A 14,666-nucleotide genomic window follows, 5' to 3' on the forward strand; every position below is an offset into this window, starting at 1 on the left:
ATACGATAACAGTAGGCAAAGTAGAATACATTATTTCACACCAGGAAACACAGGCCAAAATGTTAGCATTCCACAATGTTCAATTTAGCATTTCCTGGACACAACCAGGCCTCACAGACTCCAATTCGTTAGCTATAACTTCCCAGCTCTCTCTCTGCCATTTTCTCCCCTCTTCATTTGTCACCCATTGAGGTACTAAATCCCTAATACGTCAAACAGATCAGTATTGACAAATGACGGCTTGTAGATACTGAGTCCACTTACTCTCCATTTTGACAAGAATAAAGAAAACATCCGTGGCTCTCTATACCAGCCACAGCTCCATGGAGGAGCGTGCGGCTACCGTCCTCTGCAGTCCGCCCACACTTTGCAACAAATTCGGCGACGTTTTCCTGCACTTCAGCTGGTGCGTTACGGCTCATCGCGGTCTTACACAGCCCAGGACAGACTAGGTTTATGACAACACCGGCACGATCCACGGGGGTTAAGGCTGCCAGATGACGAACCGCCATAGTTAGCATCAGCTTGGTAAGTGGGTATCTAGCGTCCCGTGTCAGTCTCGGATAATGTGACAGTGCTTGGAGATGGCAGGAATTACAGCTCCATCATGTTCATATCCTCGGAATCCATCTTAGCCAGTGGTGCTTCATGAATATTCCTCCATGCTTCCTGGCAATCGAACCCAGTAACACTGGTAACGAACACCAGGCGATGTATAGTTCCGTGGCGGCGGGCACTATCTCTCATCTTTGGCAAGATGAGCACCGCAAGGAGAAGCGTGCTTAGCACATTAACAGTGACAGGTAAGACGTGGCCCTCCGCCTCTACCCGCTGCGACAATGCCACGCCCGCATTCTCAACGACAGCATCAATTCGATCAAGCTTTGTTTTTACCCTCTGCGCAAACGCCTTGACAGAGTCATAGCTAGCAAGATCGAGCGACCAAATCTCAGCCACACCGGTCTTTCCTGTAGATGTTTCGATGCCGTCTTTCGCCTTCTCACCGGCGGTGATATTGCGCACCGCGAGGATTACCTTTGTAGCACCAGCATTGGCAAGGTGCCTCGCTGCTTCCAAACCCAGTCCGCTATTGGCGCCGGTCACAATATAGGTCCGCCCTGCACAAGTCTCGGGGGTGGCCAAGAGAGGAAGACCGTGGCGTTGAGTTGGAATAGTGGCAGACATGAGTGTGAAGCTATTGGCAGGAAGGTGTTCTTCAGTACAAGACAATTATGTAAGGTAAAGAAATTGTAGGATGTTGTTCTTAGCTCTGTTCTCATTCCACTGCAGCTGGATGATTATATAGCATTGGAACTCTGTCTTTTTGGATTATTACAGAGCTACTGAATCTATGATCAACAGAATTTGCTTCACACTACGAGTACCTAGGCAGCAATATGCGGTAACGTATTCTAAACTTCAGGTTTTCTTTTCTTTTGTTTACAGCAACCCTTCCCGAAGAGATCTACACTAGTAAGACCTTAGATGCTTAGCCACGCACCGGGCCAAGGGATGATAACATGGTTCGATACGTACTCCCCTATTTGCCGGTTGTGTGGTTTCTCGTATGAACGTTCGTTCCATGGTTCCTTTGAAATCCAAACCTGGCCGGGAATGAGTGAGATCCGATACGGAAGCCGGCAATCTACTCCGCCGAGGATATCGAACTTTGCCTATAATAACTCCATCTCTTATTAGATGGTTTCAGCAGGCTCCACCTCGCAGTTAGAGCCCGTTATAGTTTAGGCGAAGGATTTCCAAGCCACAGATGAGCTTAGATTATGAGGCCATTATTAATAAGGTCCAAATTGACTAACTAGTGACCCCACGCTCAATTAGGGTTCAATTAACCTGGCAATAGATTGCCTTCAGGAAACAAACTCACACGGTCAACCTCTGCCAAGAGTAGGTGTTGTACACCACTCGTGTAACTTCTTTTCTATAAAGGGCTATTGCTGTGGCCGGAAATTCAAGGCTCAATTACATTGCATAGCAAAGCTTCTTTTCGCAATGGTCAATGCGGGCAAGCGATCAAAATGTTGTTTCATGTGTCGCCAACGTCGAGTCAAGGTGCAGTACCTCCTCTGGGACCCTCCCTTAATTCCCTCAGATCTTTTATCTAACTATAGCTAACCTTCCCGCTCTAGTGCGACTTACAAAGACCACACTGCCGGCGTTGTACGGAGAGTGGACGTACCTGTCCCGGCTATCCGGAGGCCTGGGATGTCTCGCTTCGCGTGCAGAATGCGTTCGCCGAGAGGAAAGTGCAAATGCGGGTGGAGAAAGGCCTAAGGGCCAGGAGAAGTGAGCAGCTTGAGAGACTGGCTACCACCAGTATCCCGCGTGGAGTTCACCTTCCTGCCGAGATTCACAGCTGGAATCATTTCTACCGGGATTATGCAGTTGACTCGGGCTTTGCGTTCTTCAACATTCTCCCGAGATTCTATACCAACAGCTCCTCAACGTGCTGCCAGGAAGCACTCCACGCGGTTACCCTGGCTAGCTTAGCTCGCCAACGTCAGGAGTCTGAATTGATGGTTCGGGCCAGGTGGCACTATGGTAAAGCAATGACGGCGCTTAACTCTGCTCTGAACGATCAGGTTATGACTGCTGATGATTCAGTCCTCGTGACTCTACTTACGCTGTCGCTCTTTGAGGTATGGTATCCCATTCGTCCTCTTTGATCCTGCGCTATCGGCTGTTATACCCTTCCCTTAATGTACCCATTGTGCGTAGAAGACAGACCCAACTAGGGTTACAAAGACGTCCGGCATGCTAAGAGGACCGGCTAGACCATCGTACCAGACTCACTGGAGGAAATGATATCTGATGTTGACTTCCGCTGCCATATCCATTTCCGCGGCACATTGCTGCTCCTTCGATGGCGGGCTGAAAGGAACCGAAATTCGGACCTGGATAAGCGCGTCTTCGCCTTCTTCTCTTACATTTGTGTGCGTATATCGAGATCCAATTTGACCCCATCCATAGCTAGCATATTGCTAACACGGCTGCTCAGTTCATGAGTATGTTCGTGAATCACGAGTCCGGCGAGTCGAAATGGCCGGCCTTGGAGGAATTCACGACTCCGTGGATGGACGGTCCCCTTCTAGAGCCAGTTCTTAGTCGGGCTGTTCGGTTCAAGAGGCAGGCTCGACTTCAGCTCACTGGAATATGGCATCCGGCATCTAGAGTGGAGGCGCTGTCGAAGCTGATTTTGGACGGCGTTAGCATTAGCGATGATCTTGAATCCGTAGCCACAAGTGCTTGGTGCTCCTCTGGGGCAGACCTGCCTACGGAGAAACAGTCGACCGCATTTAATTACCTGATTGAGGTCTCTACCGAAACGACAGCGGCAATTGCGAGGAGTCTTTATCGAACTGTCAGGTATCACATAGTGGAGTTGGTCCTGGGCTTGATAATGACCCTTAAAGAGGAAGAGAAAGAGCATGTGGGGGTCACTGCTCACTATCCACTCGTTGAGCATCAGCCGTTCCAACATGAAGGGCTTATAGTAATCCTTGAGCAAATTTGCGAGGATATCTGTGCCGTTCTTGGCTTCAGCAGCACACGCGGTATGGAGGAACATGAGACCGGAATAGCTTATCGAACATTTGGCATGTTCTTCCCTATGGCAGTGCTCTTGTTCTCGTCGTTAGCAGGAGACGCAAAGAAAGTCTGGCTCCAAGAAAAGCTTCGATTGATCGGCGAGAAAAGCGGACTTGGTCTGGCGACCTACACGGCTGAGAGAACCTTGTTAGTGCATAGAGTATGATTATCAGCCTTGAATAATCCTGAATCATGTATATTACTGCTTAATTTCAATGGCAATCATATTGGTCTTCCTTCGCACGAGGTACCTGAAATGGTTTGGCGGCAGACCCACAGTACGATTGACAGACAGTTGTATACAGTACGGAGATCACTATCGATCCCTCGCGCCAAGGGCCAGATTTGGTTTGGTTGGTCTAGTTGCACCAGCTGAGACAAATCCTGTCGGAATTTCAGGTTTGTACTATGAGCCGTGGGTATGTACACCACCACCGCCCTAACCTAAGGCCTACAGGCGTATGAAAAGTTATAAAAGGGCCACAGAGACTCCTTCTGTGCTCTGTATTTATACATTCTTCATTCAATCAACACTTTTCCATCTCCCGAGCAACTTATATCGACATCCTTCCAAAGCCTTTGCCCTTGGTCATACACCGATAGCCATGGAACCCACTTTCAATGCAGAGACAAGGGCCAGTGATCTCGTCCGCCACTATGGCCCTAATATCTCCGGCAAAACGATTTTGATCACCGGTGTCTCCCCAGGTAGCCTTGGTGAAAGCTTCGTCAAGCAAGTCGCCGTGGCCCAGCCGGCCATGTTCATCCTAGCCGGCCGCTCCATCCCCAAGATGCAAGGCCTCGTCGACGAGCTGAACAGCACGTACCCAGGCATCAAAGTCAAGCCCCTCACACTTAACCTGCTATCATTCAGTGACGTCCGGAAAGCAGCCGAAACGGTCAATACATGGTCAGACGTACCTCACGTCGACGTCCTGGTCAACAACGCCGGCATCATGGCCGTGCCCTACAAGCTAACCGAAGATGGGTTTGAGAGCCAGTTCCAAACAAACCACCTCAGCCACTTCCTCTTCACCAACCTCATCATGGGCAAAGTCCTGGCCTCGCCAGCCCCGCGCGTAGTTCTCGTCTCCAGTGGCGCGCACCGTGCCGGCCATATCCGCTGGTCGGACTATAACTTCAATGAGGGCAAGACCTACCAGCGGTGGTTGGCGTACGGCCAGTCCAAGACGGCCAATGCCCTGATGGGACTCTCCCTGGCCGAGAGACTTGTGTCCAGGGGTCTCGTCGCCTTTCCGATGTGCCCAGGAACCATTTTCACGAACCTTTCAGCTCACGGGAATGATGACTTGGCTTCCCTTTCTGCGGATCTGACGGAGATGGATAACTTCTATGGCAACAAGTGGTTGTGGGGTATGAAGGAGCTGAACTTCAAGGATTTGGATCAGGGAGTCGCAACGCATGTTTTTGCTGCGTTTGATACCGGCATTGTGCGGCACAATGGTTCGTTCTTGAGTGATTGCCATGTGGCGGATCCGGATAAAGAAGAGGTCTACCCCTGGGCGACGAGCAAGGCTGATGCGGAGAGGTTGTGGAAGTTGAGTGAGAAGCTTGTTGGTCAGGAGTTTGACTATTGAACATGGTAGATGATGGGTAGGCTGTTTCTAGCTCCAGGTACAGTTATTGCTGAATCATGTTGGATATGAGGTCGGTGTTCGGGGATCGTGGGAACACCAGATTAAGACAGTTAAAACATCTGAAAATCGTGGGATGCCCCAGGGCGCGGTATCTCAGACGTCCGTCAAGATGGCATTACCTTATTTGGTCTATTATCTATGTTAGTCTTGTTGTGTACCAGCCTTCGCTCTCATTAGTTTCTTTTCGAGGGGTGAATATAACACGTTCAGTCTCTGCGAGAAAATTTCATGCAGTGCTAAACCACATGTTTCTGGGGAGCATTGACGACCGTATTATAGATTGTCGAGTGCCCTGTGTATATAGGTAAAAGCAAATATGAACATGTTGTGCTAATGGTTATATTCAAATCCAGGATACTACATGTACTTTGTATAAGGCTATTACCTATTGGAGAAATATGTACGAAGTTACCAAATAAACCTCTTTTTGGATCTCGATAGGCTAGAGCCAATATATTGATATCATCAACGGTTCTAGTTATATCACCTCGCCTGCCAGGGTCGTGTATATGGCCAGCATTATATCAAACATTATATAGGGAAACATCCATGCGCATCAAATATCCAGCCCAGGGGGGTGTTAAAAGAAAGAAAAAACACCATAAGACACAATATCAACAAGAAACAAAGGGTATAAAGCAGCCTGAATATGGACAGAACAGAAAAACACGATACTCCGACAGGTATAGACAGGAAATGAGGGGAAAGAGTAACTCTGCCACCCAGTGAGCTGAATATGAAAGTAATATATAACTGCCACTGCTCATCGGAGCGGAATTTTCAAATCATATCATCATTAATCTGGTGGTTCTCCGCTCTGGGAATCGCCGGCCGGCGTCTACGGTCATTCCATATGGCCCGTCGAATGAGCTTGGTGGAGGCAGACGGGTAATTGGGGTTCCAGGCGGTCCAGGGGGGCCAGGTGGGCCAGGGCGCGGTGATCTGGGGCGTCCTGCATACCCGGGGGGTGGAGGACGGGGATAGCCACGCGAAGGTTGACGCGCATGGGGTGGCGGTCCGGGCGGATATAATCCCGGGCCTGGGCGCTGGAAGCGAGGGGTGGTGGTAAAGCCGCGGCTCTGCGGGCATCACGCTCACAGTATACCTGACCATTCCATTCGAAGTACTCCCCTTTCAGCGCAACTTGGCAGGTGCGGCATGTGAGACAGTCTGGATGAAACTTGAAGCGATCGGCTGGCCCATGGCCCCGTTGCTCGATTGTCTCCTGATACTGTCCCTCAATGCCTGTGTGACATGTATGGCAAAGCGAGTTATTGCGCTGGTGGTAGTGCTGCGCACAATATGGAAGGTCATCCATGACGTAAAAGTCGGCGGTTTGGAAAGGGGTTTTGCAATCATAGCACACAAAGCATGCCCGGTGATACCGGCCCGTAAGGCGACCATCCGCAGACGAGACAGATTTCCCGACAATCATCTCACCACAGCCGCGGCAAGGGCCCTTTGGGCGGGGTGTTGCACGAGCAGGCCGTTCAGTTGTGGGACTAGTCGTTGCAGGGGGCTCCGGCTGGTCTTCCTTTGTCGGTTTCTGCATGGGCTTATCATGAAGAAGGGACACGCTTCCCGTACTGATGGCGGGATCGGTCGGGGAGTCTGGACTGAAAAGATATTGCGGCATCCGAGGAGGCTCGAGCGTGTCAAAACCTGTCATTGACATCGTTGTATTCTCGCCGTTCGTTGTTTGTAGTTCCTCCACTAAGGTGCCTAGTTGGCCTTGATCGGACAGGTTGCGCTTTGACATGCTGATATCTGATCCGATGCTCGAGAAAGAGGTGCCGCTTCGTGTATCACTCGGCGATGAATCGGAGGAAGCTGTCGAGCTCTCCATCACACTGTCCGTAGTGTCCAAGCCCAACTCCCGAGCAAAATTAGTGATAGAAATACCAGCTTCGCTGATGGCATCCGAATTCTTCCTCGGTGCAGGGGCGAGTCCGTCGCCGGCGCCAAGTTCCTGCCCGGGGGGTTGGAGACTCGGGCTCTTATAAGCTTTGTATTCGATTCCCTGCATGTCTGCAGGAGAGGTTGACCGCTCTTCGGAGAGGTCGGGAAGTTCCGACGGCGTACCATGGGAACTCGGGGTAGGGCTTCTAAAGAACAGTTCAGCGGACCCGCGGTTGCTGCTTAGACGGTCCGAGTTGGTATGGGATGATGCACGGAGAGCAGCTGGCCTATCCTCCTGGTTATCCACCGTGTCGGTGGTGGGCTCCATAGACGGATTGTGAGTACCACTGCCATGGCACTTATGCCTATCCTGGTCATGTTTGATGTCGCCGTGAGGCATACTTGCTTCCGAGAACGTGGTGGCAGTTGAATCACGTAACAGCTTGCTGGGAAATGTAGACGGGATCGGCGGAGCATCCTCTAGGAATTTATACTGATGCGACAAGCTACCATAGGATGGCCGCCCCATTGACACTGATGTGGATCGTCTGGAATCATACCGGGAGCTGCCGACAGAAGTTCGGTAACTGCTTTTACTTTCAGTGGAGTAGCTATATTTGTGAAAGGTTGGTAGTGGCCCTGGAACGTCGTCCTTGGGCAACGGTGGCGGCGGTGCTACCGCTTGCTCGCCTAAAGGTAAGCGAATACTCTGGCCTGTGGTACCAATATCGCTGGCCGGAATTGGCAGCGCCTTGTATGGATTTTCAAGAGGTACCATGTGCTTTGATGTCTTTTGAGACATGGACCGTGGAAGGGGAAATGTCGGAATCTCATCCTGATCTGAAGATTGCGGCTGAGAGGGGAGGGGAGACGTTTGGCTCCGTAGTAACTGGCGAGGCGGGGAGTTCTGGCCATCTGGAAACGGGGTGATATTACCCTTATTGCTGATCACAGCCTCCAGACGCATAAATGGTCGATCTATTGGGGTTAGAAATAGGTCTGGGGACGTACTACTTGTCACTGATGAACGTACTGGCTTTAGAAGGATCAATCGGTGGTGGGATGCCTGATCTCCCTATACTTTTCGATGGACTGTGTTGTTTCGGTGGTGGCGGAGGGGGTGATGAAGATACTATTCAACCGGTCAGTAGCATGAACTACTGGATCCTCGAGGGGAGATAAATACCGGACAGAGGTGCGCAGACATGGTCACCCATTACCGAGATCTCGACATTTATCCCACAATTCGAGCATTTGATGGTGGGCAACAAGCCCATATTCATGGTCGCAGCCATGTTAACCGGTACGATGGGGTCCCGAGAACCGTTGCGCGACGATTAAATCATAGAAAAGGGTCGAAGAGACCGTTCTGCGAGTGGATTGTGGATTGTGCGTCTTTCGTGCTCATAACGGGTCGCCGGTGCTATTCAACCCCAGGAACCAACACCACATAGCACGCCAGCTGAAATACAGGGTCTAAATTCCGTTAGAAAATCATGGGAGACTTGTTAATGCTGGCGGAGGGTGATTTTATGAATAAGAGCGAGAGGATACCAAACGAACTAACAAATGAACCAAACTTAGACAAGAATAGTAGCAGTGGGAGTGGAGACGCTACTCTTTTTTTTCTTCTTTTTTCTCTTTTTCGGCGGCAGAAACTCCTCGTGTATCCGTGTGTCCACTTTAGGAGGTGGGCTGGGCCTCGGGTCACGGGATTGGTCACTGACGGCGAGCCCAGGGCAACACGCGTTCTTTGTGACGGAATATCGACTATGGATATCAACCTCGACCTAATATATTTAAATTCTATCTGTTGCTGACGGCCACCTCCGAACTAACCTCAATCAATATTGCTCTCAATTTAGTTTTAATATAACGTTACATCCTTCACCTCTCTTTCGCCCCCTTTCCGAGCGGAGTTTTGACCATGTCCAGTCTGACGTGATGCTGCATGTCACCACGCTGACCGTACTCCAGACAAACATACGGATATACTTTGGAAACCCCTGAACCAGCGCAGATCTTCCTCAGGGGCAACAACCGTGACCCCATAACACTACGGAGCAGCACACCCTCTTGTCATTGTCATTTGATCGCCCCGTTTCCTTCCTGATCTTGGCTCCCAAGCTAAGTGCACGCGCCCGTCCCAATCATTGTGATTGTTATTGTTGTCGTTGTTGCTGTTATTATTACTATTATTACTTTCATGGTTACCATTTTTGACTTTGCTTTGTACCCTTCCCCGATGTCATCATGGAACCCCATCCCCTTTGCTCGACGACTATGAATCCTGTCCAATTACACTCTGGAGATTCAACAATCCAAATCGTAGCACTGCAGCGTAGAAGATAAGCTTACACAGACCCCATTGGCTGGAGAAAAGTCCGGAGCGTTTTCCAGTACACAGTAAGGGGCCAGAGTTTGTCGAGGCATTCCCCATGGTGCACAAAACCCCATTCAGACCTGTCATAAGACACAGTTCCTCTTCTGGGTCGATGGAAAATTCTCCGGCGAACATACTATGGCTTGTCAATTGGAACCCAGACCGGATAGTGGTTTCTATCTTGGGCGAGACAGACACCTCCCGGTCCCCTAAAATCTCCTCATTCTTGTTTGTGTAGATCAACGATCCCTGCACCATGGCTCACTGGCTTATCATGATGGGATGATAACCAGTCAAACTTCGATAGTCGTTGCCCATTCTTTGAGACCAAGCCATGAGACAACGCGATCGAACCATTCAACCTGGGACACACCAGTGTGCCCGTACCATGGATCGTTGGAGCGGGCCCCAGCAATGGGAAACTCTTATCTAATGTTTGCAACTTTACATCCAGTGGTCTCACTCTCAAACTTCGATGATTTGCGCCCCGGTTCAGACCCCCAATCTTGGGTCTTCGTTTCAGGCAATGGTGCGGAACGTCGGCTTGAAACGGGGGTCAGGCCCGAAATAGCATCGTGTTTTCTAGAATTAGTATTCGAAAAATAGTCGCAACGCTAGTTAAAGAACCATGCAGTGGTGCGCCCGTCAGTCTTCAAAGACAATTCCTCAAAGAGCAAACGTCGACAAGCTTGGACAGGTCATCTGAGAGGTTGGGATTCGGTGGTCAGTTATCGCTGGGAGAAAGTTCAGCTAGCTTGACTAAGCACCACCATCGCAGACCTCGATGTGTCCCTTGCGTCATTGTATACTCTAATTTATAGGAACAATGCATCATCGATGAGAAAAAATTTGGTACCGAGTACTTTGCCCGAAGAGAAGGTGCGCGGAATAGCAGCCAATCTATCTCTAGTTCTGAGACGCCCAGGGAATGTCGCTGGGGAAGGGTCAGGTTATACCTTTACCCACTTGGAAGCGCTCCGCAAACAGCAAATGTGCGGTCGCTGAATCAGGGGTAATATCGCAACCATGGGACGCCGTGCCGAGCTTTCCGCCGCTCACCGCAACGTCAGGGGGATGAGTTGTCCTAAAATGCAGCGATGGGCGCACTCCATGAATCCCAGGAGTCGAGTTCTTCGTGATTTCGGGCAACTCGCATATTCTCACCATGTTCTTGGTGATGAATTGTTCTGAACCGAGTGACTTGCCCAGTCACTTTTTCTGGAGAGGCCGCCCTTAGCGGTCCCTGTGGTATGCCCGCCCGACCCACAATGGAAAACGCGCAGACCATTCAGTGCCCTGCGTCTCTCTGGCGGAGGAAAATCACATGTCATGGATAGGAGCATGAAGGAAGAAAGGGCGTTGTCTCTTTCATCGTTGTGCCCTATAAACCACCCCATTGAGATTGTTCTTTCTTTCCAACAGTGTGCGTTGGCCAAATTCTAGCCTTAGCGTTGACAGGGATCGGTGGAGTAAACGTGACGGACCTGCATCATCAAGCGGTTAGCCGAAAGAACCAAAAACGTTAGGCAGCCATTCCGAGTGGAGAGCAAGTCATGAAATGTGGACACCGAATCGTGGACGACAGCACCACCACAACGTGAGGTCGCACTAGACTATCCAATGTTGTGCATAACATCCCCAGTATACGCCTCTACAACATGGTCCTTTGTTCGAGTCTGTAGGGTAGAGACAACTCAATGGTTGGGATCAATGGTTTGGGAGGGGTCATGGAGGGGCAGACATTCATTCCACTCGTCCACTTGTTCGATCATCAATCTTGACCGCTTGTTCTTTTCGGTCGCTTAGAAAGTTAAATCGGCGAGGAAGACTGGACTAAGTAGAGCTAATCCGTCTTGGACGTTGGGGAGGGAAATTGCCGGGTGCGGGTGCGGAGGAGGGACGCCCGTGACTCCGGACGCATCTGTCCCGCTCTCTCCCTTAAATACTCTCCCGCCAACATTTCCTCCACTGGTCTTTCTCTCCATTCACCTCGTAACTCTCTTCGTTTCGTTTCAAGCTCACTTTCTCAATTCTTTGAGATCACTGTCTCCAAGGCGTACTCGCCAAAAACCGCCAAAATTTTCGGCACACTCCTTAACTCGTAAGTCTCCCCGCAATCATGTTCTCTGTCCTCCCTCCTCGAGCTCGTCTCTTGGTAGAGAACATTGTGGCATTCTCCTCGCCTTGCGTATGTGCTCGGACTAACTCCAATGGCAGGCGTCACCACCCGTTCAACGGCCGGCGCTCATCCTCTCGTGGAGGGACATCGGCCTACGAATTACACACCCACTAAATAATTCACTCAACATCCCACTTCGCCATCCTAGTCAATTGTTTGCTCTGTGAACGCAATGGCTCCCCACGCTAATTCGGATGTTGCTGCCAATGGCGCCGTGAACGGGTCGGCTCAATCCTCCCCTTTGTTTACTGTCGATTCCCCCAACGTCGAGTACACCGACAATGAGATCAAGAGCAAGTATGCCTACCACACCACCGACATTACCCGTACCACCGACAACAAGCTGGTTGCCACTCCCAAGGCGACCACCTACCACTTTAAGGTCGACCGCAAAGTGGGCAAAGTTGGTATGATGATGGTCGGTTGGGGTGGTAACAACGGTTCCACTGTGACGGCCGGTATGATTGCCAACCGCCGTGGCCTCCAGTGGGAGACCCGTGAGGGCATGCGTGCTGCCAACTACTACGGATCTGTTGTCATGAGCTCGACCGTCAAGCTGGGAACTGACCCCAAGACTGGTGAGGAAATTAACATTCCCTTCCATGACATGCTGCCAATGGTCCACCCCAATGATCTCGCTATTGGCGGATGGGACATCAGCAGCATGAACATCGCCGATGCCATGGACCGGGCCCAGGTCCTGGAGCCCTCTCTCAAGCAGTTGGTCCGCAAGGAGATGGCCGAGATGAAGCCGTTGCCTAGTATCTACTACCCCGACTTCATTGCTGCCAACCAGGAGGACCGTGCCGACAACGTCCTCGAGGGAACCAAGGCTTGCTGGGCTCACGTGGAGAAGATTCAGCAGGACATCCGGTGAGTTCCTATCAGCTGCGCTCACTTTCACCCTGCTAACAGGAACAGTGACTTCAAGGCTCAGCACGGGCTGGACAAGGTGATTGTCATGTGGACTGCCAATACCGAGCGGTACGCCGACATCGTGCCCGGTGTCAATGACACCGCCGACAACCTCCTCAACTCGATCAAGACTGGTCACGAGGAGGTTGCCCCGTCCACCGTCTTCGCGGTCGCCTGTATCCTGGAGAACACTCCTTTCATCAACGGCTCTCCCCAGAACACCTTCGTCCCCGGTGCCCTTGAGCTGGCCGAGAAGCACAAGGCCTTCATCGGCGGAGACGACTTCAAGTCGGGCCAGACCAAGATGAAGTCGGCTCTCGTGGACTTCCTCATCAACGCCGGTATCAAGCTTACTTCCATTGCCAGCTACAACCACCTGGGCAACAACGACGGCAAGAACCTGAGCTCCCAGAAGCAGTTCCGCTCCAAGGAGATCTCCAAGTCCAACGTGGTTGATGACATGGTTGCTGCCAACCACATCCTGTACGAGAAGGATGAGCATCCGGACCACACTGTGGTGATCAAGTACATGCCGGCCGTGGGTGACAACAAGCGTGCTCTGGATGAGTACTACGCTGAGATCTTCATGGGCGGTCACCAGACCATCAGCTTGTTCAACATCTGTGAGGACTCCTTGCTGGCTTCCCCTCTGATCATCGACTTGGTTGTGCTTGCCGAGATGATGACTCGCGTCAGCTGGAAGGCGGATGAGGCCGCCGACTACAAGGGCTTCCACAGTGTGCTCAGCGTGCTGAGCTACATGCTCAAGGCTCCCCTGACTCCCCCGGGAACTCCGGTCGTCAACTCGCTCAACAAGCAGCGCAATGCTTTGACCAACATCTTCCGCGCCTGCGTTGGCCTTCAGCCCGAATCGGACATGACCTTGGAGCACAAGCTGTTCTAGGTATCTAATACCGCATTACCACACATTCTCCAACTATAGTCACTCTTTGAATGCAGACTGATTTCGCCTTCTTACATTTTCATCCCCTGTAGTTACTCTGGTAGATGCATGTATTCTGATTCGTAATATCTGACCATAATAACTCTTCCCTATTTCGTCTCCCCGATACGCGAATACGCGTTGAGTGCCAACTGCCCACCCAAATGCGCATACAGCACATTCCCGGTGATCTCCCCTTTCTTGATCAAGTCCACCATCCCGGCAAAACTCTTGCCCTCATAGACCGGATCCGTGATGAAGGCCTCCATGCGCGCGGCATACTCAATGGCCTCCCACGTCCCCTTGTTGGGGATGCCATAAGTGCCCGCATGATAGTCCTCATTCAGAATCACATCTTCCTCGGTGATATCCTCCTCCTTCAATCCAATCTTGACCGCCGTATTCCTCGCAATCCGCAACACCTGCGCCTTCGTCTCCACCGGCTTCGCCGACCCATCGATGCCAATGACCCTCTTCTTCTTCTCCCCAGGATACAACTTCTCAATCAACTTAAACCCCGCCACCATCCCCGCCATCGTCGACCCCGTAACCGCACAAACCACAACATCATCAAACACAACCCCCAACTCCCTTTCCTGCTCCCGCACCTCAAACGCCCACCTCGCAAACCCCAACCCACCCAACGGATGATCCGACGCCCCAGCAGGGATATAATACGGCCGCTCCCCATTCGCCTCACACTCCTCCCGGAGATTCTTCAGCGTCTCCTTATGCTCAATCCCAAACCCGGCGTCCTCCATCCTCACATCCGCCCCCATCAGCCGACTCAACTGGATATTCCCCACAACATCATACCCCGGATCCTCCCAGTCCACCCAGTGCTCCTGCACCAGCCGCGCCTTGAGCCCCAGTCGCGCCGCGACCGCCGCAACCTGCCGCGTGTGGTTGCTTTGCACGCCGCCGATGGAAATCAGCGTCGTGGCGTTCTGGGCCAGTGCGTCCGCGGCCAGGTACTCGAGCTTCCGGGTTTTGTTGCCTCCGTACGCGAGGGCGGAGTTGAGGTCGTCGCGCTTGGCGCAGATGGTAGCCTTTTGGCCCAGGGAGGAGGTTATTCGGGGGAGG

General features: G+C 51.6%; 6 protein-coding genes across 6 annotated transcripts; 3 read left to right on the forward strand and 3 right to left on the reverse strand.

Annotated features, from left to right (window-relative positions):
- Window positions 1-260: 260 nt before the first annotated feature.
- ANOM_007943 (putative short-chain dehydrogenase/reductase family protein) lies at window positions 261-1,185 on the reverse strand (the record flags this gene model as incomplete). Its single annotated transcript, XM_015553199.1, has 2 exons — window positions 261-540; window positions 599-1,185. 2 exons carry the CDS (start codon window positions 1,183-1,185, stop codon window positions 261-263), a joined length of 867 nt encoding a protein of 288 aa, XP_015404071.1.
- Window positions 1,186-2,010: 825 nt separating this feature from the next.
- ANOM_007944 (Zn(II)2Cys6 transcription factor domain-containing protein) lies at window positions 2,011-3,772 on the forward strand (the record flags this gene model as incomplete). The annotated part of the gene is made up of 4 exons (XM_015553200.1): window positions 2,011-2,070; window positions 2,148-2,657; window positions 2,793-2,951; window positions 3,017-3,772. The coding sequence occupies 4 exons, from the start codon at window positions 2,011-2,013 to the stop codon at window positions 3,770-3,772; spliced, it is 1,485 nt and encodes a 494-aa protein (XP_015404079.1).
- A 439-nt stretch (window positions 3,773-4,211) lies between these two features.
- On the forward strand, window positions 4,212-5,204 carry ANOM_007945 (oxidoreductase, short-chain dehydrogenase/reductase family; the record flags this gene model as incomplete). Its single annotated transcript, XM_015553201.1, has 1 exon — window positions 4,212-5,204. One exon carries the CDS (start codon window positions 4,212-4,214, stop codon window positions 5,202-5,204), a length of 993 nt encoding a protein of 330 aa, XP_015404078.1.
- Window positions 5,205-6,108: 904 nt separating this feature from the next.
- On the reverse strand, window positions 6,109-8,458 carry ANOM_007946 (LIM domain protein; the record flags this gene model as incomplete). Its single annotated transcript, XM_015553202.1, has 3 exons — window positions 6,109-8,141; window positions 8,197-8,295; window positions 8,350-8,458. 3 exons carry the CDS (start codon window positions 8,456-8,458, stop codon window positions 6,109-6,111), a joined length of 2,241 nt encoding a protein of 746 aa, XP_015404073.1.
- A 3,063-nt stretch (window positions 8,459-11,521) lies between these two features.
- On the forward strand, window positions 11,522-13,620 carry ANOM_007947 (inositol-3-phosphate synthase INO1). The gene is made up of 3 exons (XM_015553203.1): window positions 11,522-11,647; window positions 11,764-12,598; window positions 12,647-13,620. Exons 2-3 carry the CDS (start codon window positions 11,898-11,900, stop codon window positions 13,542-13,544), a joined length of 1,599 nt encoding a protein of 532 aa, XP_015404075.1. The 5' UTR covers window positions 11,522-11,647; window positions 11,764-11,897; the 3' UTR covers window positions 13,545-13,620.
- Window positions 13,621-13,693: 73 nt separating this feature from the next.
- Window positions 13,694-14,665, reverse strand: ANOM_007948 (putative 1-aminocyclopropane-1-carboxylate deaminase; the record flags this gene model as incomplete). The annotated part of the gene is made up of 1 exon (XM_015553204.1): window positions 13,694-14,665. A coding segment is annotated over one exon (951 nt), but the record flags the coding sequence as incomplete, so codon positions are not given.
- Window position 14,666: the final 1 nt, after the last annotated feature.

Source organism: Aspergillus nomiae (assembly GCF_001204775.2).
Source record: "Aspergillus nomiae NRRL 13137 chromosome Unknown contig00288, whole genome shotgun sequence".
Classification (NCBI taxonomy): domain Eukaryota; kingdom Fungi; phylum Ascomycota; class Eurotiomycetes; order Eurotiales; family Aspergillaceae; genus Aspergillus; species Aspergillus nomiae.